This window comes from Talaromyces proteolyticus, assembly GCF_021365285.1.
Source record: "Talaromyces proteolyticus strain PMI_201 chromosome Unknown BGW36scaffold_3, whole genome shotgun sequence".
Classification (NCBI taxonomy): domain Eukaryota; kingdom Fungi; phylum Ascomycota; class Eurotiomycetes; order Eurotiales; family Trichocomaceae; genus Talaromyces; species Talaromyces proteolyticus.
Window position 1 is genome coordinate 2,291,030 of NW_025764279.1, and position 26,053 is coordinate 2,317,082.

The window sequence follows — 26,053 nt, forward strand, 5'->3', positions numbered from 1 at the left end:
CTTATCTTGATGCTGTCACTTGTGTGATTTAAATATTATGACCACATAGATTAGGGCCTTGGATAAACCCCCTATCGCTTTGATGGCGGAGCCGGTCCGTTCCCCGTGTGCGGGGTTAACATCGGACGATAAAGGCATAGAGTAAGTGTAGTTCTCATACACCCCCTCAATAAGTCTCAAGAGCTCAATGGAGTTAGTTAACACTTATTTTCTTCAGAGCACGGTGTATGCACCGAACAGCTCGTTACCCGTGCTTCACTACAGAAATGTACTTCCATATCCCGCAACAGAAGAGAATGTGACATCTTTTCTTACTGCACATAAGTGGGAGAAACGGGTATAATGCATTCCTCTATTTCATTTCCATGGTTAATCTAAATTATTGACTGCTTTGTTCTAGGGTACTTGGGGTCATATTCCAACCCGACACTTTCATCCAAACAGTCATGAATGCTATGGTATGTTAAGGAACCCGGAATTGGAGACCCAATTGTAATGACAGTTTAATCCAGGCATATTTCGAGGCTCATCAACTATCGTTCTTGGCGTAGGAGGAGGCGATGAGTCAGGCGGGCTTCGAGTACGGGTTCAAGCAGGTGATGTGATAGTCCTTCCTGCTGGGACGGCGCATAGTATGGCCGATAGTACAGAAGATTATAGATATATTGGCGTCTACCCAGAGGTATGTTTTTATGTCGTCCATTCTATCCTTGAAACCCGGTTTTAAACTCCTTGTGGCATGTATGCAGGGTTGTCCTCGGTGGCGGAACGAGTTGGGTGAGAAGCCCATTAGTTTGGCCGATTTAAGAAAGGAGATTCAATCAGTTGGTTTTCCAAAACAGGATCCTGTATTTGGAACCCACGGACCAATGATGAGGCTATGGGATTTGGATGTAAAATCGCGACTTTAAGGTCCCAAGTTTAAAACTAAACAACATCAATTGAAATATAAGAAATTACAAGCCTAGCTATATACAAAGCCAAACTGTTACCTTTGCAATTGCTGTAGATATATTGGCGCAGTTGTGTGCCGGTTTACATTAATTGGGTATTACCATTTTCATTGAGAGTATTCTGGAAGTTTCCTATGCTACTCAGCATCCGTTTAATTACAAGAAAAACAGCGAGACACAATTTTCTACCCTCTCTTTCTCATATTGGTCGCAGAATAGAAACTTGTATTATTTGAGTTCTGATAACTAAACAGGTACCGTTATACTAGCAGAAACTGAAGTTTGAAGCCATTCATTGAGGCGTTGTCCCTCTTTAACCTCATCGAGCACACTCGTAGAGTAGCCATCATCTACAAGGGATGCTGCAGGCAAAGGCTCGCTTTCCCAGAGGTAGAAGCTCAAGTCTGAATCCTTCCCTGGAACAGTTGTAGCATAATTAGATATCCTCTCTTCTCGTCCCAAAGGATCAGCTAGCGGATCTTCAACCCAGGAACGACCTCCCTCCCAGTGTGCAAACCGGTTGTGATGATATCCCCACGAATAGTCTTCCCATCTATTTTCTGCCAAGATCTGCATGTAGTGCAGAGAGCTACCGGGCCATAGTGCGTTAATTCTGCCAGTCTTATGGTTCTTAACTATAAGGGGGTTGTAAGTCCGAGGGTTCAAGAGGTGGATAATAAACGGATTTCCGGGAAATACGTACACCAACTACGGCAGCTTCCAGTCCACACCATATTTTGCATGTATTGTTGAGTATGTTGATCAAAATCAGCCTGAACATCTGGTCTAACATCAAATGTCTTGACATTTTGTCTAATAACCTTTCGGAGCAGTCGGACGAAATAGTCGCCTGTGGCTTCTAAAGGACCTGTTTAGGAAGTATCGAATCAGCTTTGTGAGTAGAGATGGGGCGAATAATATAAATTATGTTTACCCATCAAACTTCCATTAGAAATCGGAGTATTTGGTCCAAGAAACATGAAGTAATTTGGGAAGCCGGATACCCCGGTCCCCATGTACGACACTGGAGTGGTCTCCCAGAGCTCTTGGAGATTGATACCCCTGCGACCAAGTATAGGGAAACGTGGTCTAAAGGTGGTATTGAATCCTGTAGCCATAATCAATATATCCATGGGGTGTTTACGACTGTCAGAAGTAACAATTCCGTCGGTCGTGATTTCCTCGATTTTCTCAAATATAGGAGTAACATTCGACTTCTGCAAGGTGATCAGATATTCTTCGCCGGGATTAATCCGTCGGCACCCAGCTTCAAAAGACGGAATAAGCTTTTTTGTAATTCTTCATCTTCAATCAAACTTTGCATGCGGGTTTCAAACCGATTACGGAGGTCTCGTTGTTCGGGTGTAGATTTTGCAAAAGCCTTGAATAGTCCATTGAAGTGATTTTCGAGCTCTTTGCGAGTGCGAAGATATGAAATCCCGCTTTTTCTATACAAGTCCTTGTCCTCCTCCGAGTATGCATAGTTCTTAGTATCTGGGTTTGGCATTCCAACGGGTGGTGAGATCCAAGAGGGAGTCCGGATATAAATGTCGATATGGCTGCACTTAGATTGAATCTGTGGTAGAAGCTGAATAGCGCTTGCTCCAGCTCCAATGACTGCAACCCTACGATCATGGAGATCGACGGAATTATCCCAGGTGGCTGTATGAAGCATTGGACCGGCAAAAGATGCCAGACCTTTGATGTCCGGCGTCTGGGGGTTATTCAAGATACCTCCAGCATTGATTAGAATCTCGCTTTCAATAATTCTTCCATCTTCAATTTCAACTCTCCATACCGCCCTTTCCTCCTGCCACTGTGCGCCTATTACCTTGCTGTTGTATTTGATAAAACGCTCAAGACCGAAATTCTTAGCCACTCCTTTGAGGTATCGCTGAATCTCCTGGGAAGTTGCGTAGCTTCATTGAAGTCAGCAGAATTTCTCTACTAATCTTCTTTTGGAGATATTTGGAATTGAGAGACAATAGTAACATACAACTGAGACCATTCCGGGTTCGGAGCAAATGAATACTGATAAACATGGCTCGGAACATCACACGCACATCCTGGATAGCGGTTCTCATACCAGGTCCCTCCTAGATTAGGATTTTTCTCGACGATGCAGATATCAACATATTGATCCAGATGTTTTTGTAATTTGAATGCTGTTAAACAACAGAATATCGTATCAGTCTCTAAGTATAAACATTTGCTATCAACCGAAGAGGAGAATAATTTACCTATCAAGATCCCAGAGATCCTGTACCAATCGAAACATAAACTTCAATTTCCAAGGCATGAGATGGCATAATATTAAACTCACCCTGCTCCAATAATTGTAATTCGTACCCGTTTCATGTTATCGTCACTGTTCGGCTGCCGCATATTTTTGAAGTTATAACTAGCCAATTATTTGCTATTGAAGATGTATTGTAGAGTATTGCAATAAATTTTCGTCCTTTGAAAACAAATTTGGCTGATGTTGAGGCCTCTACCAAATCTTATCTAATTGATTATCGAATATATGTTCGATAAGTTTCTAATTGGGCCATCTTCCCCTCTCCGCATCTCGCCCGGAGACGGTCCGGGATTCCTATCGAGCAGTGGAACCAGCCATGCTTGTCAAGCATGTGATGAAAAAGAAACCACGTTTAGTAATATTGTGCTCTTTTGATCATGTGGTAAAAAATCTCATCTGGCTTTATGTTGTTGGGGAATTTTGTTGCAAAAGTGGCATACTTGATAATTGATGCCAAGCATCAAACATTGCATTAGATTTTATTATACTAGCTAATCAATCCCCAAACGAAAATGAGCATACGTGGTTCTTTTCTATTCGGTAAATTCTAGCAAATCTTAAGACAAAGTACAATTTCATTCTATCTAGCTGTTTTCTCCTAAAGTGAGCTTTTTGCAAATATCAGTTGATAATGTAGCGTATACACCCAGCAACACTTCCTGCCTCCTTCTCACTCGGATGTAAATATTTCAATTTAAAAGTCTATTATGATGCTGGAATAAAAGTGACGAAAATGGCACGTCATGATTATAGCTTCGACTGTTCTATTGCATTAAGCTTCCGCAATGGAGGGCCTCCACGACTTCCATCTCCCATCATAGTTGATGAAGCCTGCGCACCTTCGACCGGTACCTGCAATTGCCACTTCCTTCGTATAGATTGGGAGGCAGTATTCTCAAAACAATCGGCAACATAGCGACCCAAAACAGGAAGAAATTTAAACGCACTAACGAGAAAAAGAGTCGTTAGCATTCATGAGTACACTACTATGTAAACTGTGTATTCTCTTACTGTCCTGCACCACCTGTGGCAACAAACAGCCCGTCCAGTATTGGGTGATGGTCAATAATAAAATCGCCGCCGGGAGTATCGGTGTACCAACAAAGACGTCGGTTCATCCAATCACGGCCTTTGAGCTTAGGGAAAAACTGTCGAAGCCCTTCACGAAGCCCTTCGTCGGCGTCGTTCGGTAGATAACCAGATTCTGCATTGCTTCCATCTCGTTTTGGCGAGGAGATCAATCTCCCGGTGGCTTCTGATGTCGTTTCGGTTGCGAACCCATAACCGTGTCGAGCAAGCTTGAGAATATTCGTACCAGGTGTAGGCGGGAAACAAAAAACGCCAGTACTCATATTTATCATGACAGGAGTGTTTTCTAACTCCCGAGACTCTTCTGGTGTTAGTTTAATAAAACCTACCGGCTGGCCGGAAGCAGAAGCTGCGTGCGAAAGGTCAACAAGCCGGTTAGACCAAGCACCTGTAGATAATATGACTTGTGATGCTAAAAGATAGCCTCCTCCTGTAAGGTTTACACCTACCACTCTTGTTCCGCTCTTTCGAAGCGAATGAACGGTGCCTCGTGGCCCTGTGATAAACGACACACCTGCCATATTACATTGACGGGCTAGGTGTTGAATGCTTCTCTCGGCATCTGCCCATCCTCCGATCGGATTGTGTACAGCAAAAAGACCATCCAAATCTGCTTGAACATTCGCGTATAGGCTGCGTATCTGATTCGCATCGTTGAATTCATCCAATCTTCCACCCTGAGATTTTACTATCTCCTTAGCCTTGCTCATATACGGATTTGAAAATGTGTCTGCCAACATCACAAAACCTGACTCGTAGTAGAAATCTGTATATTCGTTGATCCAACCTTGGTAGGCCTCACGGGCCATTTGGGCGTACAACGGGTCAGCATAATCGATGCGAATGATGCGAGAAATATCAACACTGCTGCCGTCAACCACGGGCGGTACGTGGCGATCTAACACGGTGATATTTCTATATCCTCGTTTGGAAAGCTCTAATGCGGTAGAAAGTCCGAATACACCAGCCCCAATCACTATAATTGAATCGTTATTTTTGATCGGTGCCATTGCGAAAAGTCGATGCTTGAGCTAAATCAACAAGGGATACGAAAGAATGGAAGGTGATTGGGTATCAATTCGAATTGATAGTGATTACTATCACTATATCTCAACGATAATAGAAGAGTTATCTGTGTAGAGAACAAGAAAGAATGTGGCGGATCAAGATCCTATACAGCTTTCCCAGATAGGAAGGCGGGTACGGATGCGGTCCGGGCCCGACCGGACATAGAGAATCCCCACAGGATACGATATGGAAAGCGAACTTAAATCTTGAATGAGTAATAAACGGCGACTGCATTAGAGGGATGCTGCTATTCATTCCTAAATAGGGTACTGAATAACTTGCATACCAGAATTTTGCAGGACGTCAGCTGCAGTTTGGAAATCGCTCTAGTTCATCTCTTATTTCTGCGGTAACCTGAACAGGGAAAATGAATCAACTATTTGGATATGGAAAGTGTGAGACTGTTATTCCACAGGAGTCGAAGATAAGTAGAAATTTGCCAGCGTCGTGGTATCGCTCAGATGCCCTGTACGAATTGGAAAGGCGAGCCATTTTTTCCAGGAAATGGTTGGCCGTATCCCATGAATTACGATTAAGCAAACCTGGTGACTTTGTCCAAATTCAAGAAGCTGGATTCTCATTTTTTCTTATCAAGGATAGACAAGGAACTATAAATGCTTTCCACAATGTCTGTCGCCATCGGGCCTATCCAGTTATACAAGAGAAGTCAGGCTGTGCAAGCATTATTTCATGCAGGTACCATGGTACGCCATCTTGGAATGATTTCAGAAGTTATTATCGCTGATCATAACCTCTCAAGGTTGGTCGTACGGATTGAATGGAAAGCTCGCCAAAGCCCCTCGATATCAGGACATAGAGGCTTTTGAAAAAGACAAAAACGGTCTTTTCCCAATTCATGTTCATGTCGACAAAATGGGGTTTATTTGGGTAAATCTCGAAGCATCGGAGAAGCCAGGTGTCTCATGGGAAGACGATTTCTCTGGCATAGACGAACAGCCTCGTTTACTCCAGTTTGATCTCTCTGAATTTCGGTTTGATCACCAATGGGAAATGATCGGGGACTACAATTGGAAAACTTTAGCCGACAACTACAATGAGGTAATTTATTCTCTCCTCATTCCCTAGATGCCTTCATACTGTTTGATAGTCTATGCTTTGTTAAACGGAGGCTAACCCCGAAAGCTAGTGTTATCATTGTCCAACTGGACATCCAAATCTTTTAAATTATACTGACCTTTCAAAATATTGGGTCGAGACGTCGGGTGGTCATATTCAGCACTTCAACACCGATCGACCAAATCGGGAAGGAATGGGGGTATACAGTACTTTTTACTTCCCCAATGCATCAATCACTATCTCGTAAGACCTTGGAACCTAGTCCTTCAACCGTTCTCCATAACACAATAGCTGACAATGGCATGACTCGAATCCTTAGAAAACATTTCTTTTACATCATGCGTTGCATTCCAATATCAGCTTCTCAAACTTCAATGGAATATGAAGTCTATCGTAGTAAAAACTCGACTGACGAAGAATTCAGTAATATGGACAACATATTCAAACAAGTCTTAAAAGAAGATAAGGATCTGTGCAATGCAGCCCAAAAGAATCTCAATGCCGGAATATATGTGAATGGCCAACTGCATCCACACAATGAAAAAGTAAGAAGTCAACCATAGAATGCTTACTATGATATGACGATATTGTATATTTGAAATTCCAATAAATGCTGACGGTTGATATCAAAAGGGACCTCTATACTTTCAAGATTTGGTCAAGGAACAAGTCATGACTCACCGGGGGCGTGAGAAAGAAAATGGTGCCGATATCTGGCCTGCTACCCCTGCCCCAGACATGACGCAGAAGTTGCACGAAGAAATTGAATTTTGCAAGAGTCTTGACTGTGAAGCAGCCAGTGGGGGTAATAATGGGCCATTATCTTGGTAAGATACACCAGCTCTAAGACATGTAGTCAAATTCGCCGGCAGAAAATAATACGAAATAATTACTTTATACAAAATACTGGTAACTGTCCGACTTTTTCAATTACACCAAGTGATTTAAGTCGTACAAGTATTCAAAAGTTCCAACGAAGGTATTAATATTTCCATAATGTAATAATAAAATGTACATATAAATGCAACAGGTATCCGAATTTGAAGCTATCTGACATTAAAATTTAGCCAGTTTTCAATTGCCCTGCCATACTCCTGAGGTTGGAGGAAACTACTCTCCGATGCATCAAACGCATCAAAACCCTGATCCCCTATTAGTCCTGACAAATCAATATTTGGTGGTGAGATTTGAGACATATTTGGATCAATCCTTTGAAGCTCATCCGGGGGGTAAGTGACGAGTTCGTTCGCTACCGTTTTGTGGCCCGAAAGACCTGGTGTGCCGATCAATGCGAAGTCTAGGTCTGGGGTCGGGCTAGCTGGTGTGCTAGTGTAATATGCAATACTGTCTTTAACAAGCCCCGATCCAAATATGTCTCCAGAAGGATCAGACGCTTTGCTGGCACTATTGTACTCTAAAATTTCACATAAAAGGTGGACATTTACTGTCCACCCTTGATGCGAATTTCGATTTGATTGTTGACCTATATTCGGTACTCTACTACCGGATATACTGTTTCTCAAATGTAGCAGATTCTTAACCTAAATAATTGGTAAATAGTTGTACGATCGGGTGGGCTTGACAAGATCAAACCTGTTTTTCAATGTGAGGCCATCGAGTTGCCATGCGCTGTAAAAAATTGAGGCACTTCTCAAAGCTAGCTTGAGCCTTTTCTCTGAATGCTACCTCTTCAACAAAACTATGTTGCAAGTATATTGTAGCTACAATCGCTACGCAGTGCCCCAACGTCGGATCAGAAACTTCAAAGTCCTTTTCCTGGAGCAGATCAACAAAATACAATATCCATCCTGCGTGTAGTGTAATTTGTTCAAAAGAATTTCGCAAAAAGGACTGTGGCATAGTTTGTCGAAAATTCTTAAGTCGCACGGAGAGTAAAAACGGGTGGTTGAGAAGGCATGGAATTGCGTGGTATACAAGCTGCAAGAAGAGCCAAGGACCCCAGTATTCCCTTTTTTGATTTAGACTTGCGGCAGACATTTCCGGGAAGCGACTCGCATGTAGGCGGTATTTTAATGGAGATTGGCTCTCGTATTCGATATGTCGGAAGGTGATGATTGAATAGTCTGATTGAGGAGACCAAGGAGGTGGTGAATTGACATTTTTCTTGATGCTTGTGTATTTTCTCGCCAACATCCATATCTCACTAAGCTGGAGTATATTTGCGAGTAGACCGTTATCCCGTTTAAGGTCGGAATGGTTTTGATATTGTCCGACGCCAAATGCCGAAACTTTCGATTGATGAATAGGTTGGGGTATATTTAATTCGTTCCAAATATGACTAGATTCTGTGGCAGTTAACTGAGAAGGATCACAGATGAGGTTGCCCAGCATATGGATACTCCAATGACATAGTACTTTCTCGTCTGTTTCGCTTTCTAAATTGATTGGATATTCATCTTTACCCATTTTCAGGTTGTTCATTAAAAGCCTGGCAAGTTTCATATTGACTTCTGCCCGTATTATATTCCCAGCTACAATAAAATAAAATCAGCGGCAGAGCGATATGTCAGTAGTATATCTCCTACCTGTGAAATCAATCATACTCAAAAGGCATAGTGATTGTAAGGTGCTCAACTCAACAGTGCCTTCGGCTATACGATTCATGACTGCCTTTCGAGAGCTTTCTGTTTTGTTTTGAATCTGTTGATTGATGTCATGGTCAGGGAAGCCTCCCTCTTCGAAACGTAAAGCTAACGCTTGTATCGCGTCTATCAGTTCAACATCACGAGCGCTGACCGTCGAGAGGAAAGTTTCTGAATGAAAGAATGGAATAGGCTGGTGATTGCAATACCACAGAAATGTCTGGGCGCTAGAAAAAATAATTTGCCTACGTGTTTGTTAACATCAGCAAAACTGGTAGCAAAAGAATGACTGAGAAGCCAACCGGGGCAGGTTATCCGTAGTCCCCGAACGTAAATTTCCGCTTCGAAGAGTTCTAGCCGGTGAGAGCATATGGGACCGAGCGGACTGTTGACTACACGTATCTTTAGTGAAATACCAGAAGATAGAGACCATCGCTAACTTACGTGAAGCATTCCAGCATAGCTTCAAGTTTGGTTTCTATACCAGATATTCGGTCTTCCTTTTTGGGCAAGAGATAAGTTACCGGCACTATTAATAGTATTGAAGATTGTAGATACCATTTTCTTGGAAAACTCGGATCCTTCTTCAACAGTGTCGCCGTACTCGCAGGGCTGTCCCAACCGTTCACAATATGAGCAGGCCGGGCGCTCCCCGGGACATCTAGATTTTTTCCGGCTATCTCGGGCGATATCATGGGCATGGTTAACTCTCCTTATCACATAGTACGTTGCGATCCGGTTGCGAACGGATGTCTTACCGGCATGGTTCACAGGCCTGTTTTGTACGCTTTGGCGGCCGCAAATCGTCGGCTGACATGTTACCTGAGAAGAATTATGTGCTATACTTGACCGTCGCTAGATCCCTCTGTAAATTAGTTTTAGCATCCTTGAATTGTGAATTGAGACGAGTGACAGGTCAGATGATAAGAAATCATGCGGGGGAAACCGACAAGGGCATCCATCGCTTCCCCTCACGGCTAGTTCAACCAGAGCCGATAAGCAAGACTAATCGTTTCTTTCTCCTCACGTAGCAATGGAAAGTCTTCGGCTCTTTGACTCAGTTTTAGACATCGATATTATAGTGGAACCCCGACAAAAAATGAATACTGAAAGTTAATTCATATCATATATTAGGACAACTCTCACGCACTCCAGCACTGTCTGTCCTTACGCTATATCGAAGTCAAACACAAACAGCTCATGTAGTCAGTGACATTTTAAACGTTTTTAGAACTAACCGGCACCTAGGCAAAGCCCAATAAGAAGCCTATTGACACTGGCTGCAGACCATAACTTTTATGACCATGAATGTTATTGCCTGCTTTCAGCAGGACACTCGAACTTCCAGGTTCTAGGGAGGTACAAATGACCCTACCTTTCCTTCAGAAAGTCCTGCATGGAACTATTGATGACTAACAAGGCTTGATATTAATGGTGTGGTATCTTTTGTCCTCATTAGTAGCAACTATTCTGGCATACCCACTTGTTTGAGTCTCACCTTATCACTTATTAATTAGTAAAATTAGTGATATATGTCTTTGTAGGCGACACCAAAGAAATCAACGTTGCCATTGCTAACCATTACAAGCTCTTCAAATTTTCCATCTAGGAATAGAATACTTGTAAATAAGAGCTCATTTACAATATATATGGATTCCTTATTTTTCAAAAATTAGGAATTTTAAAAATCATCACATCCGGGTTACCTAAATTGGGCTTCCCAGACTTATGATAGGGTAAATTTTTTGAGGTGCCGTTGATTCCTGCGTTCAAGCATTAACTGACAGCTGAATGGTGTAGCAGAATCACGGATCACATACTTAATGGCTGTATCATCCAATCTCCCAAAGATGGTTGTACCAATAAAGTCCTGGTTTAGTTTAGTCAGATTAATTTTTAATGCTTTTGCTTTCATATCATCTTTTTGGTGATCGTGAATTTTATTATTCCCTCTCAAGAGCAATTTCTTTCTCTCTAAAAGCCATTATTAGCAGCAGCTTGAAACCCGCATTCGAATTACCGATACCCCGCTATAAGGTATGCTCTGATAAGGGCTTAGCCCCGCTTTCCATGACATCAGTTGCTGCGCGAAGCTCTTTCTAACCTCTCTCTTTCCTTTACTTAAACCATCATTGCCTTAGCGGGCAAGTACAAAAGTACTCTCAGATTGTTTTACAGTCCTTTCCAGATTGCCCTTGTTCTCTAACAGAGAAAAAAAAAATGCCGCAAGCTTCCAAGGTTATCGAGAAGGGGCCGTTGGTGTGTTTGTTGATTCCTATTCATTTTTTTCACCTCGTTGATACTTTGATGTCTCACATTATATACAGTATTTGCTTTTTATAACGATTCTTCGCATTCAGAACTGATCAAGAACTCCATTAGGCCTCAACAGACGCAAAATGGATAAAGCTTAGCAAGATCACGTATACGGACCCATTGGGAGTGCAGCGGACATGGGAGACTGCTGAGAGGACGGTATGTGCAATTTCAAACATTGGCAGTCCAGTCACTATTACTATGGATTTATGATAGTTCATAATCTACCTAATTGAAGTCGACTTATCCGGCTGATGAATTCTTCAGACGCGTCCCAAAAACAGCCTGATTGACGGTGTTGGCATTGTAGCTATCCTCAACAAGCGCCATGGCCCAGAAATTCTTTTGCAAAAACAATACAGACCCCCAATCGACAAGGTCGCCATCGAAGTCCCCGCCGGTTTGATCGACGAGGGAGAAACGCCCGAGCAATGCGCCGTACGAGAACTCAAAGAAGAGACTGGATATGTAGGAGTTGCAGAGCAGACGAGCACAGTAATGTACAATGGTATGAAAAGTATCAAGAGATAAATTATTCGTAGTGACTAACAGATTCCTTCTTATTTAGACCCCGGATTCTGTAATACAAATCTGAATATGGTCCATGTTCGAGTCGACATGAGCCTCCCAGAAAACCAGAGCCCAAAACCAGAACTCGAAGATAATGAGTTCATTGAATGTTTCACTGTCCCTCTTTCTGGACTTTTCGCCGAGCTGAAGAAGCTGGAAAGTCAAGGCTACGCTATCGATGCGCGGGTTGGGACATTGGCCGAGGGAATTGAGCTGGCCAGCACACTCAAACTTCAGGCGTAATTCGGCAAATCGACATTCTGTATACGATAAACATGAAAATTAAATATGAAATTATTGTTATCATTATTTCTCAGTAATGGACGGTAGCTAGTGCGGGTACCTACGTCACCCGCGGATCGCCCCGATCTTTCCCCAAGGCTAGATCCACCCTTCAAGAAGCTTCCTGTAACCTCGTTACTTGCGTATACTCCGTTACTCCCCGACTCCGAGATTTTCGCTGTGCCAGGGTTACTTATAAGCTAATAACGAAGCTGCCCGAATTCCATGATACTAAGACCGAGGCTGAGACTCGCCCCGCGACACCAGATATTCCGAGCTGCACAACAGAGAGCAACGATGGCGACAACATCATTCACCATCCCTACCAACGAGCAACAGCAGCGACAAAAACAAGAGCAACTAACTATAACCTGCCCACTTGATAGCAACCTATCGCGCGACAAGCTTCTCTCCTTTCCCGCATTCAACATATGGCTCACCACACTACACCACTCCTTATCTCGACAGCAACAGCCCGCACACGAGTTCCACAAGTCCCCGTATTCTCTCCGCAAGATTGATATCCAGGCCGTTGACTATTTTGGAAAAGAACAGCGACTCGGCTTTATAAAACTCAAAGCTGAGGTATCTAATGATGAAGGGGAGAGTTTACCCGGGAGTGTATTCTTAAGAGGGGGAAGTGTTGGTATGTTGGTAAGTTTGTTTCCGTTATACTCATGCGGAATGAAAGCCGGTTTAACAAAGTTTCAGCTCATACTGCAACCTGATGATGTTCCAAGCGGTTCCGATAAAGACAAACGTGCAATCATGACCATACAGCCACGCATCCCGGCAGGGTCTCTCGAGTTCCCCGAAATTCCCGCTGGCATGCTCGATGACAGCGGCACATTTGCTGGCGGGGCAGCCAAGGAGATTTATGAAGAGACTGGACTGTCGATACCTCAAAACGAGCTTGTCGATATGACATCACTAGCACTAGCCTCTACTCGCCAGGGTATCAGCCACGATGCCGATATTAATAGTGCTGATAATCACAGTAATCATAATTCTACGTCTTCAGAAAACGCGGAAGAATCCCTTCAAAACGGCGTTTATCCGTCTCCCGGTGGCAGTGACGAGTTCATTCCACTCTTTTTGTGCCAGAAGCGAATACCGAGACAAGAAATCCAGGCTATGCAAGGCCGGTTGACGGGGAATAGGCACGAGAGAGAAAAAATCACGCTAAAAATTGTGCCATTGGAAAATTTGTGGAAGGAAGGATTAAGGGATGGGAAGACGTTGGCGGCTTGGGCATTGTATAAGGGGTTAAAACAAGAGGGAAGAATATGATCTTCTTTTGAAAAGAATACATTGAGAATGTAATCAGTGAGCAAAATAAATAAGAAATGTGGGTATGATATATACAAGCATCAAGCAGACAATATGTACAAAACCGATTTATGTTCTTCGATATACCCCCAAACTCCACGACGCCCTGAGGACGAACAATCCCCAAGCCATACCGATACTATCCCAAACAACGTTCAATTTGCTGCCTTTTACTTCCCGCCACCCGACGGGCACCTCAGCAACCGGAATTTGGGAGAATTCCGCCAACATCAACATTTCAACATCGAAGATCCAGCCTTCCGAATGCATGTATGGGATGATGAATGGCAAAGACGCGCGCGAAAAAAGCTTGAAGCCACATTGTGTATCCCCAATTTTGGCCGTGGCCGATGGAGTTAAAAGCCATAGGATGAGATGGAACGAGTGCATTAAAAAGTTGCGTAGTTTGGAGCGCTGGTAATTTGCGTTAATAGAGCCTCAACTACCAAAGGGGAAAAGTAGAGCTTACCTTGACAACGGCTTCGCTGCCAACCATATGAGCTCTCGAACCAACAGCAACTGCCCGTCCGTTGGAATCTTCAACTTTCTGACATGCCTGTACTAGCTTCCCAAGATCCGCAAATTTGCTTGCACCGTCCGCATCAGCAAAAACGACGTATTGGCCGCGAACATGACGCATTCCATGGGTGACTGCGCCTCCTTTGCCTCGATTCTGCGACAATACGATAACTCTGAAGTTATCCACTGGAATGTCGTGCTTCCGAGCAAAATTAAAGGCGACGTCTTCAGTACGGTCGGTCGACCCGTCAGAAACAATTAGAATCTCCCAGCCTTTAGTTGGGTCGGTTTGTTTAACGTGACCATTGGATTGATGTGCATTGTCTTTTCGTGTGCGTTTAGTTACGGTATTCTTTTTGTTCTTTGTCTCATGGCTGCTCTCGACTCCATACGCAGATTCAAGATACTCCACGGTCTCTTCGAGCATGCCAACCAGACGTTCCTCTTCGTTGTATGCGGGGATAACCACAGACATAAAAAGCTCGGGTTTCTCGACGTCCACATCTCGCTTGGAATTCGGCTTTTGTTTTCGTTCGCGTTCCCAGGTATCTAACCAGCAAGGCAGCTCTTGCAATAGACTAACTTCATCATTCTCGGTCAGAATTCGGTAGCGTTTCTCAAGGTCAAATGGTTTGCGGGGTTTGAATGCGACGGCGAAAAGAAATAGATATACCTTGAAGGGCTGTTAATATTATCTCACTCTTGTATATGTGTCAACGACAGAACTCACAAAAACAACTGATCCGACAAAAGTGGTCAGGATGGACAAGATGAAGATCGACGGAGGAACCGCGCCCAGCAGCTGTATGCACTGCGTGCAGGTCTCGCTGACGTAGTCAACCATAATGGCTGCTGCTGCTTAATTCAATAGACCTGCTTGCCGACAACCCCAGCTGTTTCTCCGGATAGAAGACAGCTTACCTCATAGAAGGTCTCGGGGAGGTGGAGACAGCAATTGGCACGGCTCCATTCAATCGCGCCCAGCAGACAAATCAAAGATTGGCAGGCTGGTTTTTAAGAAAACAGTGGCATACAAAAGACGAGTGCGTGTAGCATTTCCTCAACAATTGATGCCGTGAGAAAGAACTTAAGAAGGCGGCGGAGAAGGCATAAATGGACAAGCATACTGCCACTTGGCCGGATGCCTTGATGCGCCACGCCGATTGGGCGCTGCAGCTAGCTGACGCAGGTGTAACCTTGTCGACCCACTCTAAATATAAAGCACGGCAGGTTGTTCTTATGAGTTACAACCATTGCAGAAAGATCTGTTTCTATCATTATTCGTTGCTGACTAGTATCTATATACCTAACCACACTCCCAACATCGATTAACGGAAGTTCGACAACACCCCAAACAAGACTCATAACGAAATAAGTGCATATATTCTGAGTCGCACTCTTCAAAAGCCAGATGAGATACGATACGAAAAAAAAAACGAATGCAAACAAACAAAGATAATACGAAACGTAACTACGCATGTTGTATATTAATGATCAATTAGTCCACCCTCAATGCATGTAAATCAATCCAGCTCTCTAGTCGGCCCTCGGCCAGTTCTGTCACAAGCCTAGCCCTGTGCCCACATTTCACACACCGGTCATCTTGGTGTCCACATCATGTTGTTCATTATGTCTGCTTAAGACTTGATGTCCTTCAGTAAGACCAGCTAGTTCTTCGGTGAATGAAGTTGCAAAGAACCGACGTTTTTCGTCGTCGTACTTGATCCAGCAGTTTAACTTTAAAATAGTCAGAATATGATTCAAACATGAAAGCATTGGTAACCGAAATATTAGTAACTCACCTTAGCGATATTGAGCCCTAACCATAGGCAGCGTTTCGTTCGAGGTATAACCACTGATGGAGCCTCAACAGACCGTTCTTCTTCATCTGCAATTTCGTCAAAGAAATCCTCGGGATAATACAATTGACTCCATGCTAAGCCTCGAATTAAAAAGTCTTCTGGTAGCTGTTTAGAGGTCTCGTTAACCGGGAACTCGTCGGTATCAGTCTTCTCCTTGCCCTTCTCTGATTTAATAAGTGAATTCAGGAACGAAGCAATTCGGGCCCAAGGAACATCTGCTTGAATATATTCCATACTCTTTGGAACCAAAGAAATACACCACAGAAATGCTAATGACACATGAGCATATGGGAGAACATCCCTATCTCCTATCCTTTCAAGGACAAGCTCCAATGTGTAGAAAGCCAGATGAGAAGCATAGGAAGCAACATGGTCACTTGTATGGAATCTGAGGTCTAGATTCTCTGGGATTTCCCGAAGACTAATCGCGGTCTGCTGGCAAGGCGGGTTGGCCCAATAGGCACAAGCGGCATCCACAATCTCTTGTTTTGATTCTTGAGCAAGGTTTTTGGAGTCGAACATAGGAAAAAGCTTGGAGTCTGATTGACCATAATCGAATATCGCAGCATAGTTGGAAGAGGAGATATACACGCCTTGTTCTCGGAATATCGCTCCAACTGATTCAATATGGTCATCAAGCTGATCGAGGAACGATTTAGCCAAAGGAAGAGCTTTGGAAACTTCTCCTCTTCTGAAAAATAACCCATGCACTTTAACAAACTTTATCAATATTTCTGGGTTTGATTTATTCACGGGTTTGCTTGCATCCAAGAGAGGGCCAAAGACAAGCGCGATACTGTCTCGTGCATTTGTAAATGGCTGAATACTTGTCAAGCTCTTGGAATAATAGAACAGTTGTTGGAGCAGATTTGGACGAGCCAACACAGCGAGATGATGTTGAATTCGCCCAACTTCTGGACTTTTGTCCGCTGCTTTAGAGTACCACTGCCTAGCCACTCCACTCCATTTATCTCTTTCAGACATGTCAATTTCCTCAATAGCCATCCTATACCGGGCGAGGTCTCCTAAGCATTCGATCCAGGTTCTCTCAAAAGCCGGAACACTCTCTAAAAGCAACGTCATCATGGAGTAAGCCATGTAAATATATGAGAGCATATGCTCCAGAGATGCTGGTAGCTTTTTCCGTAGCAACTCAAGGAAGGAATGAATGCCATATCGCCACATGCGCGCAGGCATTGAGTATTTATCAGCTAACTTCCTCAATACAACACTTGCAGCCGGGTGATTTGAAGCAAGGAAGAAGTCATGGTGTTCATGGAGAAGGGTTCTATGGAGTGCAATCAGAGCCTGCCACTGCAACTCTTTAAGGCCGTCTGCATTGTTACTTTGTTGCTTATCAATTTCAATGCACTTCTTTTCAACCATAACTAGGCCGGCATAAATTGCTCTGACCTCATTAATTAGTTGCTCTTCGGTAATAGCGTGAGTCTCCGGTTGTAGGAACATGCCACTGGATACATGGGCTTGACATGTGGCCGCAGATAATATAGGTTTTGCTTTTGCTTCATGAACCGGCAAAGAAACCTGTGGTTCGTCCAGATCATCGATATCTGGAAAATTTCGCGGCAAATGTTGTGGTTTTAAATCCAGAGGATTTCCATGGTGACTCGACGGTCTAGAAGCATCAGGCTGCCGGGACAGTGCAGACGGTACAGCAACTGAAGAGGTATTGTCGGTATCGTGTACACTTTTCTGTGCGACGTTGCTCAATGCATCCGACTCGTGAGATGCCTTGTGTAATTGAGTATCGCCGAGGTCTCTGGGAACCGGCGATCTTGAAAGCCTCGGGCCTTCCTGGACCTCGCCATAATTAGGACTCGCTGATGGGTGGACCAGTGGTCCCAAATCCGATGTTTCGGCACTAGCAGGCAGATACGAAGGGGTAGTTGCGACATGGCCGTGGTCTACAGGGCTAGGACTCTTATTTTGAATATGAAGTTCTCCAAAGCGGCCGGCACCCGGGGAACTAACTGCAGAACTGAGCTGTTGCACAGTCGAAGGCGGACTGGGGCTGGCTGTGTCGTCGGTGGTATGCGCAAATGGTGACGAGGCGGTGGTGTCTGGAGTGCGACCTGGGTCTGGATAGGAAGTCGTCGAGAAGCTATGGGAAATCCAGGTCTTAGCCAAGTATGACAGAAGGAAGAATCGGATAGTGAAGATTCGAGGATAAGCTCACTTCTTGTTGTTCATTATATACCGTGGTGTGCGTGACTATCGACTGCAGCGATAGCTGTGCAATACGTTGGCCCCGATAATTCCGTTGAGAGTAGCAAGGAGATTGTCCGGATGCGCACGAGGGGTCAGGGTCACCATGAGATAGAGCCGAATCGCGTGAGTCACACATCATCATTCAAAGGTATATAAGGAGAACTGCTAGCAATGGCAAAATAGTCAGCAATGGCAAAGGAAGCCTGGCGGCGTGTAGGCAGGAGCGGCCGACATCGAACGAGCTAGAATTTCGACGCCATGGAAGGAGAGAGCTGCTTACAACAAAATCAAGTCGCCTTGTCAGCACAAGGAGACCAATGCATGATTCTTATTTTCTGGATGTTTGATGGAGGAATCGCAGTGAAATATATACATTATAACAGAGCCTCTGAGTCGGAACTCGAACAGTGTCGTTGTAGTTGGCGGACCATGCGGCTGAAAATGCCGAGGCAGCCACTAAGTCGCATTCATCCAAAACTTACACTTATTCCGTTCTCACAACACTTCGACATTTTTTTACGAACAATCAAAGCCTTGCGGCACTTCAACCGACCGACTTTGTACATTACCGGTGGGTTTTGTATAACAGTTATTCGGCCTGACTGCAATATGTATTTCCCCATGTAGTACTGCATTTGAACTCCGGCACTTTTTCCAGGCTTCTTCTCTAGAGGCTGAAAGAAAGAGGATCAAGTCAGTCGGTATTTTCATATCTATGAAGGCCCAAATGACGAGCCATGTCTCAGTCGCCATGAATGGCCGTGACAACATGTCTTACCAAGGTCATGCTCCAGCAAATACGACCTAGAAATCGACCATGTGCCTACCCAAGCGTATTACGAGTTTGATAATTGCTTCAAATGTGATCATCGCAGCCTTGAGCTTCTATAATGGGGGCCAAAGGGTCTAGAGACGCGCTCACAAGTCTAATAACCGGCTGAATGCCTCGTGGACACTTGTTTCTTTTGCCGCCTGGATCTCCGGGATAAGGCATTTCACAAAGCGACAAAGATATGGACTTTCTGATGTGCTATACGAAACCCGATGGGATTGATACACTTCTATCGGCCAATCACATCGGCTAATGTACATATGTACAGCTACATCGCCTACGTTTAGGAGAGGTGCCCATATATCAAGTGTGGCGGTAGACTTAAGTGACAATGAGGAAAACATGAGGCTGGTTTGTTCGGCCTCTTACCAATGAACCTCAGTTTCGATCTGTCACATGGCCTATCTACGTCTACGGATCTTCATGTTTGTTCGATTTTAAATCTGCTCTTAGCAACTCTAGTTTTACCTGTCACCCGGGTGAACAAGCATTTTGAGCAACCACGAAAGGGGACCATCAATACGGACAAGTCCAAATTCTAAGAGTTTCATTGGTAACTCTCATGCAGTATGCCAAATTTCTTGTTTCTTCCTACTATTTTTTGGCTAATGGGCGCCCACATATTCCGTTGAGAAAATATGCAAGGCTGGCCGCTCAGCTTCAGCCCTGTTCAAAGATCTCCATGTGAATCGAGCGCCTATTAGTTTTTATTTCCACCTGCAGAGCGCCGCAAGACAATTTCCCGTGCCACCACCCCTTTTTTTTGATAAAAGAGATTTAAAGGCGTTCTGTGTTACTAATTTACAACAATATATGTATGTTGAGTAAGCAAACATTAGAATTTCAAAGTCGATGGCTACATTATACATGTGTACAATTAAGTTTAATTTGCTGCTTCACCCTGGTCAAGAGCCTCCTGGCCCCCCACTAAATGTGCATGGTGTCCCGCACCCGGGTAAATCAGCTTGCCTTGCAGATCTAGCACCACCCTACAATTAATATCTTCGGATTTATCCCGCGTTCCCCTACATGTATGTCCCGCAACTCGCTGAATCTAGCTAAGTAATTGAGATATGGTCCGAGAACAAGTCATCCGACACAGCATATAGTCATACGACTAAAATACTAAGGCTTGAGGAATCGGCACATACTCATAGTGATACAGGGGGTCGCGTCATACGTAGTGGTGAAAACCCTAATCTCCAGGGTATCCAAAGCTTTGCGCGCGAATAATTATTCTAACTGCAAACATCTTTTTTACTTCATAATCAAGAAAGCCATTCATTTATCGCAAAGAAAGCTACAGCTCAGCAGTGCCTAATCTGATTCACTGTCCGTCTTGCCCTTCTATATGTAGGTAAGGCTGAGTCAGTATTGAATCGACAAGGCTCTTGGGGCCACAAGGGCAAGATTTCAGGCCTTCGGGAAGGTCAGTATTCGTACAATATACAAGCGTCCGCCGGTCTAGCGGAAATGCTCGTCAGCAAGCCTTGAGGTGGCTAGAAGTCGTCTACCCCTGGATATTTCACTTCTATTTATGTCAACATCCCAGCAGCAACCTGGCTGGCTCCTATAACCGGCTAGCCCCAAAACAGTAATACAAACTGGATTTGATACAATTTAACATCAATTGTGGCTATTTTTAATGTATCCAAAGCCAAGCTTGTTTTGTTTAATCAATCCAATAGATCCTATTGGCTGTCGATGTTGTCCAGACCCTTGCACGGGAGTCCCTTTTCCAATCCCACTGGCATGTTTGCGGCAGGAACCGCCCGACCACTTCTCTGTGGCAACTACAGAATTCTTTTCGATGTTGCCTCTCAGAGTCACACTCCTTCCTTCAACTCTGCTTCATCATTCGGTGAGGAGATCAAGTTTGCCTCTTCACGTCAAACTTTTTTTTTGTGTTTACGGCGATCACCGACAGCTCCTATTGCCTCGGCGGCGCCACACTACCCGGTAGTGAGAGGCGGTCAAGGATAAAAAAAAAAGTAAATAAGAGAAAAAGGGGCTCACCGATTCACCGTTCGACGCATCACCCTTCCATCCAGGATATCTTCTTGTCCGGGTACTCTGCAGATGGCAATTTTGTCCGTGGCGATGGCGAAGAACTCGTTTTGGTTGACCGTGAAGCTGCGTCATTCGATAATAATACTTGAGGTATAAATTATTCAGCTGGTGTATAGTTGCTATTATTATGCTCTGGGTTTAACCTTGTTTTCACTAATTACTATTTCTGTCGGTCTGAAACCTACGAGCATAATAACCAACTTTGACTAGTTGTCAACGGTTCCACTCCTAAGCTGTGATGGTGGACACTGCTAGTGTCGTCAGAGCCAGTTAGACTCAACTCTAGTTGTGACGAGTCCACGACGCTGGACAAAATAATGTCTCTCTTTTGATTTCTTCTAGCGCCAGTCGTTTGGCCTATTATCCCAGTCGGGTACGGGCATTCAATGCTGCCATTGGCATCCAGTGGCAATCACCGGCTTCAGTTGTGGGAATACCAATCCAGTCAGCAAGTGATCAATGCTGTTGAGCTGAGGCCAGTTAGATCGTGATTTGGAGGCTCCACGCGTTGTTACAACAGCTTACAATACAGAACCAATGCACCATACCCGTGGCGATGGGCACGGTATGCTTAGGCATTGATATTTGCAATTTTGAGCCGTGAATGCCCGGCCCCATGTGGAAGGTGGATAGACTGTGGCTGCCTAGCATTGTAAGCGGTTCAGTTGCACTGCCTACCGCTTGTCATTCTATGGAGCCTCTTCGTCTGTTAACCCGGGCTCAACGTGAGTCTGGGTTACAGGCTCAGGTGAAGCAGATACAGTGGGTAACAGCGTGACATTCTCCCTAAATCGAGGGCTTGTCGAGGCAAAAAACCGGAAGGAGACGACGTGGCGCTATTCGTGGTCGCCTTGCTTCTAAAGCTTTCAAAACAAGCGAGTAAGAGTGAGAGATTGACAGGGCGAAAATGCCTGCCTCATGTTGGGTCGACTATTAGGCAGCTTCTACCCTGCATTTGGACAGTATCCACCATTCCAGGGCAAAATTGCGGGTGAAATGTGAAGAAATGTCGTGTAACTGTTTGTTAAGGGTAGGTGCTGCCGTCGATTTACGCCTGGTTTCTTTCAAGGGAATTTGAAGTATTATGTAAAGAGATTGAGGCAAGAGATGAAATCGTTGTTAATATCTGGACGGGCTAGGAAGCACAGTCAGCCACTGCTGCAGACAGCGCAGAGCAGCTGGTAAGCGACGAACCGCTTTTGTAGATGTGTCTTATTGGCCGGCCATACTCGATAGTGAGGCGACGACATACATGTAAGTATGACATCCAGAGCACCTATTGATCAATTCATTTTTCACCTTTCTATTATCAGCTATAACTTTGTCCTCTTGAATTTTGACTACAGTTATGACACAATCTCGATCCTTGAAAACGTACAGCAAAAATCCCTGTCTTTCCCTTATCCATCCATTATTTGTTGCCGGCAAAAAGATGGTAGATAGTTCATTGGAATGCTCAATATATCGTGTCGCATAGTTCCGTATACATGTATTCTGTCAAGAGTTTGAAGTTCAAATATTATAAATGCGGCTCATGAACCAGACCATTATAGTACTTAGGAGTACCGGATATGCTCTTTCAAAAGGCTTCATAGTGCAAATAAGACATTTATCAAGAAACATTATAATTGTCATATCTAAGATCAGAAGAATGTTTATACTGCGGTATATCACATGTACATTTTCATATGTAGGATTCAAGACGGCCATGATTGTCAAACAATTGAATGTACATAATATTGAATATACCAGACTGACAGAATGGAGAAATTCTACCTTTTTCTCAAGGGCATGTATCAATTGATATATGGATTTCTACATACACTTACATGCACACATGAAAATCCACCACCATGGAGACAATTATTAAAGCAGCCTCAAGTGCTGATCAATTAATGTGTCGATTTCGGTGATAAGCCAACAGGTACTTTTGTAGTTTAAGTATGCATAAACCCTTCAAGTACAGATATTGACTGTTTCATTTCCAAGATAGAGAAATATAAAATTTGAAGAGTCGTCCATTATTCTAGGAGTACATACACAGCCCGCCAACTTCACCTATTATAATAATATTAATGTTGATATTCATCAAGTTGTATTAATAAATGTGTAGGCGGAATGCCCGCTAGCATGTGATCGATCTAGAACGCAAGTGTCGGCCTAGGTACAGGACATTGATATTCTGTCGCCGGGAAAGATAGCTATTTAATAATAATTTTTTTGCAGATGAATGGCAGCATCGAGATAAGTGTCAATACATGTAGGGCTGTCTGTTACACTTGTAGTACTGAGGACAGTAGTAGGCGTAGGTAATCAGATGCCGAAGATCAGCCGACGCAGAACCAAGAGGCACGGTGATCGTAGCCATGACGTCGATAGCTCCGGGAACAGCGCACTCCCATCTGCCATCAGGGCACCAAACTCGCTCGGTTGACTTGACACTAGACACTGGGCAATATTAGTCGAGATAGTTCCAGGAACGGGCTGGTCACGTTTCCCCGCACGGAGACGGAATGCTTATATTGTCGTCGGCCGCCTCCCAAGTCTACATTATCATACAGTCATCGCCCTCCGCTGAGTGTGGTGTGCATGTGTTGTGAAAAGTGAGTCACCGTGCTCATCCACTGTCATTTTAGACGCCTCGCATTCGCTGGTCAGTCTCGACTCGCAGACTGCAGCATACAGCTGTCAGGTTGAGAATGGACAGCGGTCAACCGTCAGGCACGATAACATAGTCATATTATCCAACAAGCGGGTCTCGTCCTCGCTCGTTCTTTCGGCCTTTGCCTAAGATCACACCTCCGCCTGTGCACGTTGACACAAGCCACTGCTAACATCATCGCCACCATTCTTTACATTTTATTGAGTCTCGACGGTTGGTGTCATTACCGAGGGTCGTGTGCCAGCATCATCATTTCAGGTGCAGTAACCGCCGCAATCACACGAATCAAATCCCTCGCGATAAACCCACCCGTCGGTTCGGGGTCCGGACTATCTATTCAGTCAATTCTGATATCGCTATTCCTACTCTGACAATTATTATTCTTCTAAAAAAAATCGATCTAGAACAAAACTCCGCGCGGGGACGACCGCAAACGTTGCAAACAGCGCCCTCGCATATCCCCGACATTCCAGCCATGAAGTCCTCGGCATCACCTGTCAACCGGCCGTATGGCCCCGTTGCTTCGTACAAAGAAGTCCGCTTCTCCCAGCCGCTTGTCCCCATACGTCGCGCGCGATCGGTCGCTTCGAGTAACCCGCTGTTGGACCCGGCGCACCAGGCTGCCCGTGCAACTAAAAAGACATCTACAGAATATGCTGCCTACATGGAACAGTCGCGATCGCTACTGGAGAGTCAACGGCTCACCTTTGAGCGTGAAAGAGCCATTTTCGCACAGGAACGGAAGCTATGGGACACAGAGCGGGCAGTCTTGAGGTCGAGAATCGCCGAATTGGAATTGGCCGTCAATGCAACACTCGGAGCCAATTTTTTTCAACCCGACTTCACTTTCAAAACACCCTCACTGAGTTTCAAAAAGCCCTCATTGAGCGTCGGCTTGTGGCAGCCGAATGGCCCCGCTGACAGTCAACACCATATCTGGGAAGGTCCCATACCAGGATCAAGACGGCCAACACGGGTGTTCCCTGACGATAGTGGCAGATCTAATTTATACATTCCCCCGACCGAAGCAAATGGATTTGGCTTTCGCTCGTCTCTCGACGCCGCTCTGTCACCGCAATTCTTCGATCGTCCAGCAGAGGCCAGTATACCGGTGCCAATAGAGAGAGTTGACAGTCGGCTAGATGGCATCACTCTCAAGTCGACTGCACTTCCTCCAGACGTCGTCGCGAAGGTCATGACACCTCCGACCTCCCTCTCTCCCACATCGTCTCCTCCCAAGACCGAGACAGATTTCTCGAAACAACCGACAGATAGGAAATTGCCGCTCAAGATCAAACTTGCTAATATTGGTCCCCCAGACGCAAATCTGACACGGAACGCAGGACACACGCCGATGGCAATTATTGGCACGGAAACAGAGACCAGTACCCAATCTCCAAGTGAAATAGCAGAAGAAGAGGCTCCCCTAGCGCCAGTAGTGACAAAACAACCAGTCGAAAGTGGAGACTCTTATTTTCCAACAATTGATAATGACCCCGCCTTGAAGGGGCCCCTTTCATTACGAAACGAGGCAGAGGCAGATAGCAGTTTTCTGTCAGAGCTCGATAAGAAGCTCCTGAGCGAGGCCAAGAAAGCACTATCCGGTCCCTCAATCGACGAAGAAACGGAAGACGACAATAAAGCTCCCGAAGAGCCGGACCCGGAGCTGAGACTCAAAGCCTCAACTAACTTTGGCACTGTATTTGGCCAAATGAAGGCTTAGTTCAAGTTTGAAATTTTTGTCCATTTAGTGTGGATTTGATTTGATCTTTTGGTCTGGTATAATGATGGTCGCAATGATAACGATAGCATATCTGGATGTATACCCGGGCGGGAAGAGTTGGCCCACCTCATTTTTAATTTTTGATATAAAAGCAGCTGGTTTCGATGCAGGTGCATGAATGTACGTATGTAGTTGATGTGTTTCATATATCCTGTGGGCGTGCCTTGGACCATAATTATGATTTGGTGAGCCGTTTGAATGGTGGTAGAACATTTTTGGCCTTCGATTAACCCGCCATCTTAGCGGTCTGTCTGCAGGCACAGCGAAGACAGTAAATATGATCTGATAGAATCATTTATTTCCTCACCCTTACCACCTAATAAGCTGGTGCATCATCGGTCTCACTCAATTTTCGCTATTTGGTGCCTGATATGTCTTCCCCCTGCATGGCTGTTCCCTACTATCCGTTTGCCCCTTACATCCACTCTCGACGTCACAGATCAACCCTAGCCCAACCTCATGTTATGGTTTACTATCACAGTAACATCATACCATAGATCGACACGCTAT

General features: G+C 44.6%; 10 protein-coding genes across 10 annotated transcripts; 5 read left to right on the forward strand and 5 right to left on the reverse strand.

Moving 5' to 3' along the window:
- The first annotated feature begins 167 nt into the window (after positions 1–167).
- Positions 168–982, forward strand: BGW36DRAFT_372663 (uncharacterized protein). The gene is made up of 4 exons (XM_046215505.1): positions 168–337; positions 401–458; positions 513–682; positions 750–982. The coding sequence occupies exons 1-4, from the start codon at positions 188–190 to the stop codon at positions 909–911; spliced, it is 540 nt and encodes a 179-aa protein (XP_046075726.1). The 5' UTR covers positions 168–187; the 3' UTR covers positions 912–982.
- Positions 983–1,199: 217 nt separating this feature from the next.
- On the reverse strand, positions 1,200–3,311 carry BGW36DRAFT_395003 (uncharacterized protein; the record flags this gene model as incomplete). Its single annotated transcript, XM_046217988.1, has 7 exons — positions 1,200–1,588; positions 1,657–1,821; positions 1,888–2,252; positions 2,291–2,872; positions 2,950–3,118; positions 3,194–3,213; positions 3,277–3,311. The coding sequence occupies 7 exons, from the start codon at positions 3,309–3,311 to the stop codon at positions 1,200–1,202; spliced, it is 1,725 nt and encodes a 574-aa protein (XP_046075727.1).
- A 688-nt stretch (positions 3,312–3,999) lies between these two features.
- Positions 4,000–5,401, reverse strand: BGW36DRAFT_336786 (putative fructosyl amino acid oxidase; the record flags this gene model as incomplete). The annotated part of the gene is made up of 2 exons (XM_046212978.1): positions 4,264–5,401; positions 4,000–4,198 (listed from the first exon to the last, which is right to left on the reverse strand). The coding sequence occupies exons 1-2, from the start codon at positions 5,349–5,351 to the stop codon at positions 4,000–4,002; spliced, it is 1,287 nt and encodes a 428-aa protein (XP_046075728.1). The 5' UTR covers positions 5,352–5,401.
- A 375-nt stretch (positions 5,402–5,776) lies between these two features.
- Positions 5,777–7,317, forward strand: BGW36DRAFT_445976 (putative Rieske 2Fe-2S family protein; the record flags this gene model as incomplete). Its single annotated transcript, XM_046221695.1, has 6 exons — positions 5,777–5,804; positions 5,871–6,113; positions 6,170–6,468; positions 6,557–6,729; positions 6,806–7,031; positions 7,120–7,317. The coding sequence occupies 6 exons, from the start codon at positions 5,777–5,779 to the stop codon at positions 7,315–7,317; spliced, it is 1,167 nt and encodes a 388-aa protein (XP_046075729.1).
- A 129-nt stretch (positions 7,318–7,446) lies between these two features.
- BGW36DRAFT_372668 (uncharacterized protein) lies at positions 7,447–10,019 on the reverse strand. The gene is made up of 7 exons (XM_046215506.1): positions 9,848–10,019; positions 9,648–9,765; positions 9,534–9,589; positions 9,392–9,481; positions 9,033–9,334; positions 8,080–8,978; positions 7,447–8,027 (listed from the first exon to the last, which is right to left on the reverse strand). The coding sequence occupies exons 1-7, from the start codon at positions 9,904–9,906 to the stop codon at positions 7,533–7,535; spliced, it is 2,019 nt and encodes a 672-aa protein (XP_046075730.1). The 5' UTR covers positions 9,907–10,019; the 3' UTR covers positions 7,447–7,532.
- Positions 10,020–11,181: 1,162 nt separating this feature from the next.
- Positions 11,182–12,315, forward strand: BGW36DRAFT_372675 (putative ADP-ribose pyrophosphatase). Its single transcript, XM_046215507.1, has 4 exons — positions 11,182–11,348; positions 11,472–11,564; positions 11,673–11,913; positions 11,974–12,315. The coding sequence occupies exons 1-4, from the start codon at positions 11,310–11,312 to the stop codon at positions 12,216–12,218; spliced, it is 618 nt and encodes a 205-aa protein (XP_046075731.1). The 5' UTR covers positions 11,182–11,309; the 3' UTR covers positions 12,219–12,315.
- Positions 12,316–12,554: 239 nt separating this feature from the next.
- On the forward strand, positions 12,555–13,547 carry BGW36DRAFT_395008 (NUDIX family hydrolase; the record flags this gene model as incomplete). The annotated part of the gene is made up of 2 exons (XM_046217989.1): positions 12,555–12,911; positions 12,969–13,547. 2 exons carry the CDS (start codon positions 12,555–12,557, stop codon positions 13,545–13,547), a joined length of 936 nt encoding a protein of 311 aa, XP_046075732.1.
- A 108-nt stretch (positions 13,548–13,655) lies between these two features.
- Positions 13,656–14,949, reverse strand: BGW36DRAFT_356481 (putative dolichyl-phosphate beta-glucosyltransferase; the record flags this gene model as incomplete). Its single annotated transcript, XM_046213775.1, has 3 exons — positions 13,656–14,000; positions 14,056–14,787; positions 14,836–14,949. 3 exons carry the CDS (start codon positions 14,947–14,949, stop codon positions 13,656–13,658), a joined length of 1,191 nt encoding a protein of 396 aa, XP_046075733.1.
- A 743-nt stretch (positions 14,950–15,692) lies between these two features.
- Positions 15,693–17,434, reverse strand: BGW36DRAFT_289550 (uncharacterized protein; the record flags this gene model as incomplete). The annotated part of the gene is made up of 2 exons (XM_046210678.1): positions 15,693–15,842; positions 15,908–17,434. The coding sequence occupies 2 exons, from the start codon at positions 17,432–17,434 to the stop codon at positions 15,693–15,695; spliced, it is 1,677 nt and encodes a 558-aa protein (XP_046075734.1).
- Positions 17,435–24,286: 6,852 nt separating this feature from the next.
- BGW36DRAFT_257046 (uncharacterized protein) lies at positions 24,287–25,471 on the forward strand (the record flags this gene model as incomplete). Its single annotated transcript, XM_046210033.1, has 1 exon — positions 24,287–25,471. A coding segment is annotated over one exon (1,185 nt), but the record flags the coding sequence as incomplete, so codon positions are not given.
- Positions 25,472–26,053: the final 582 nt, after the last annotated feature.

Excerpts from the sequence above, each read along its gene's own strand:
- BGW36DRAFT_372675 (XM_046215507.1), top strand. The coding sequence starts at position 11,310 with ATGCCGCAAGCTTCCAAGGTTATCGAGAAGGGGCCGTTG. Across the intron at positions 11,349-11,471 it reads TTATCGAGAAGGGGCCGTTG|GCCTCAACAGACGCAAAATG; the intron begins GTGTGTTTGTTG and ends GAACTCCATTAG. Across the intron at positions 11,914-11,973 it reads GAGCACAGTAATGTACAATG|ACCCCGGATTCTGTAATACA; the intron begins GTATGAAAAGTA and ends CTTCTTATTTAG.
- BGW36DRAFT_372663 (XM_046215505.1), top strand. The coding sequence starts at position 188 with ATGGAGTTAGTTAACACTTATTTTCTTCAGAGCACGGTGTATGCACCG. Across the intron at positions 459-512 it reads AAACAGTCATGAATGCTATG|GCATATTTCGAGGCTCATCA; the intron begins GTATGTTAAGGA and ends AGTTTAATCCAG. Across the intron at positions 683-749 it reads ATATTGGCGTCTACCCAGAG|GGTTGTCCTCGGTGGCGGAA; the intron begins GTATGTTTTTAT and ends GCATGTATGCAG.
- BGW36DRAFT_372668 (XM_046215506.1), bottom strand. The coding sequence starts at position 9,906 with ATGTCAGCCGACGATTTGCGGCCGCCAAAGCGTACAAAACAGGCCTGT. Across the intron at positions 9,766-9,847 it reads CAGGCCTGTGAACCATGCCG|CCGGAAAAAATCTAGATGTC; the intron begins GTAAGACATCCG and ends CGCCCGAGATAG. Across the intron at positions 9,482-9,533 it reads GCTATGCTGGAATGCTTCAC|TCAACAGTCCGCTCGGTCCC; the intron begins GTAAGTTAGCGA and ends AGATACGTGTAG.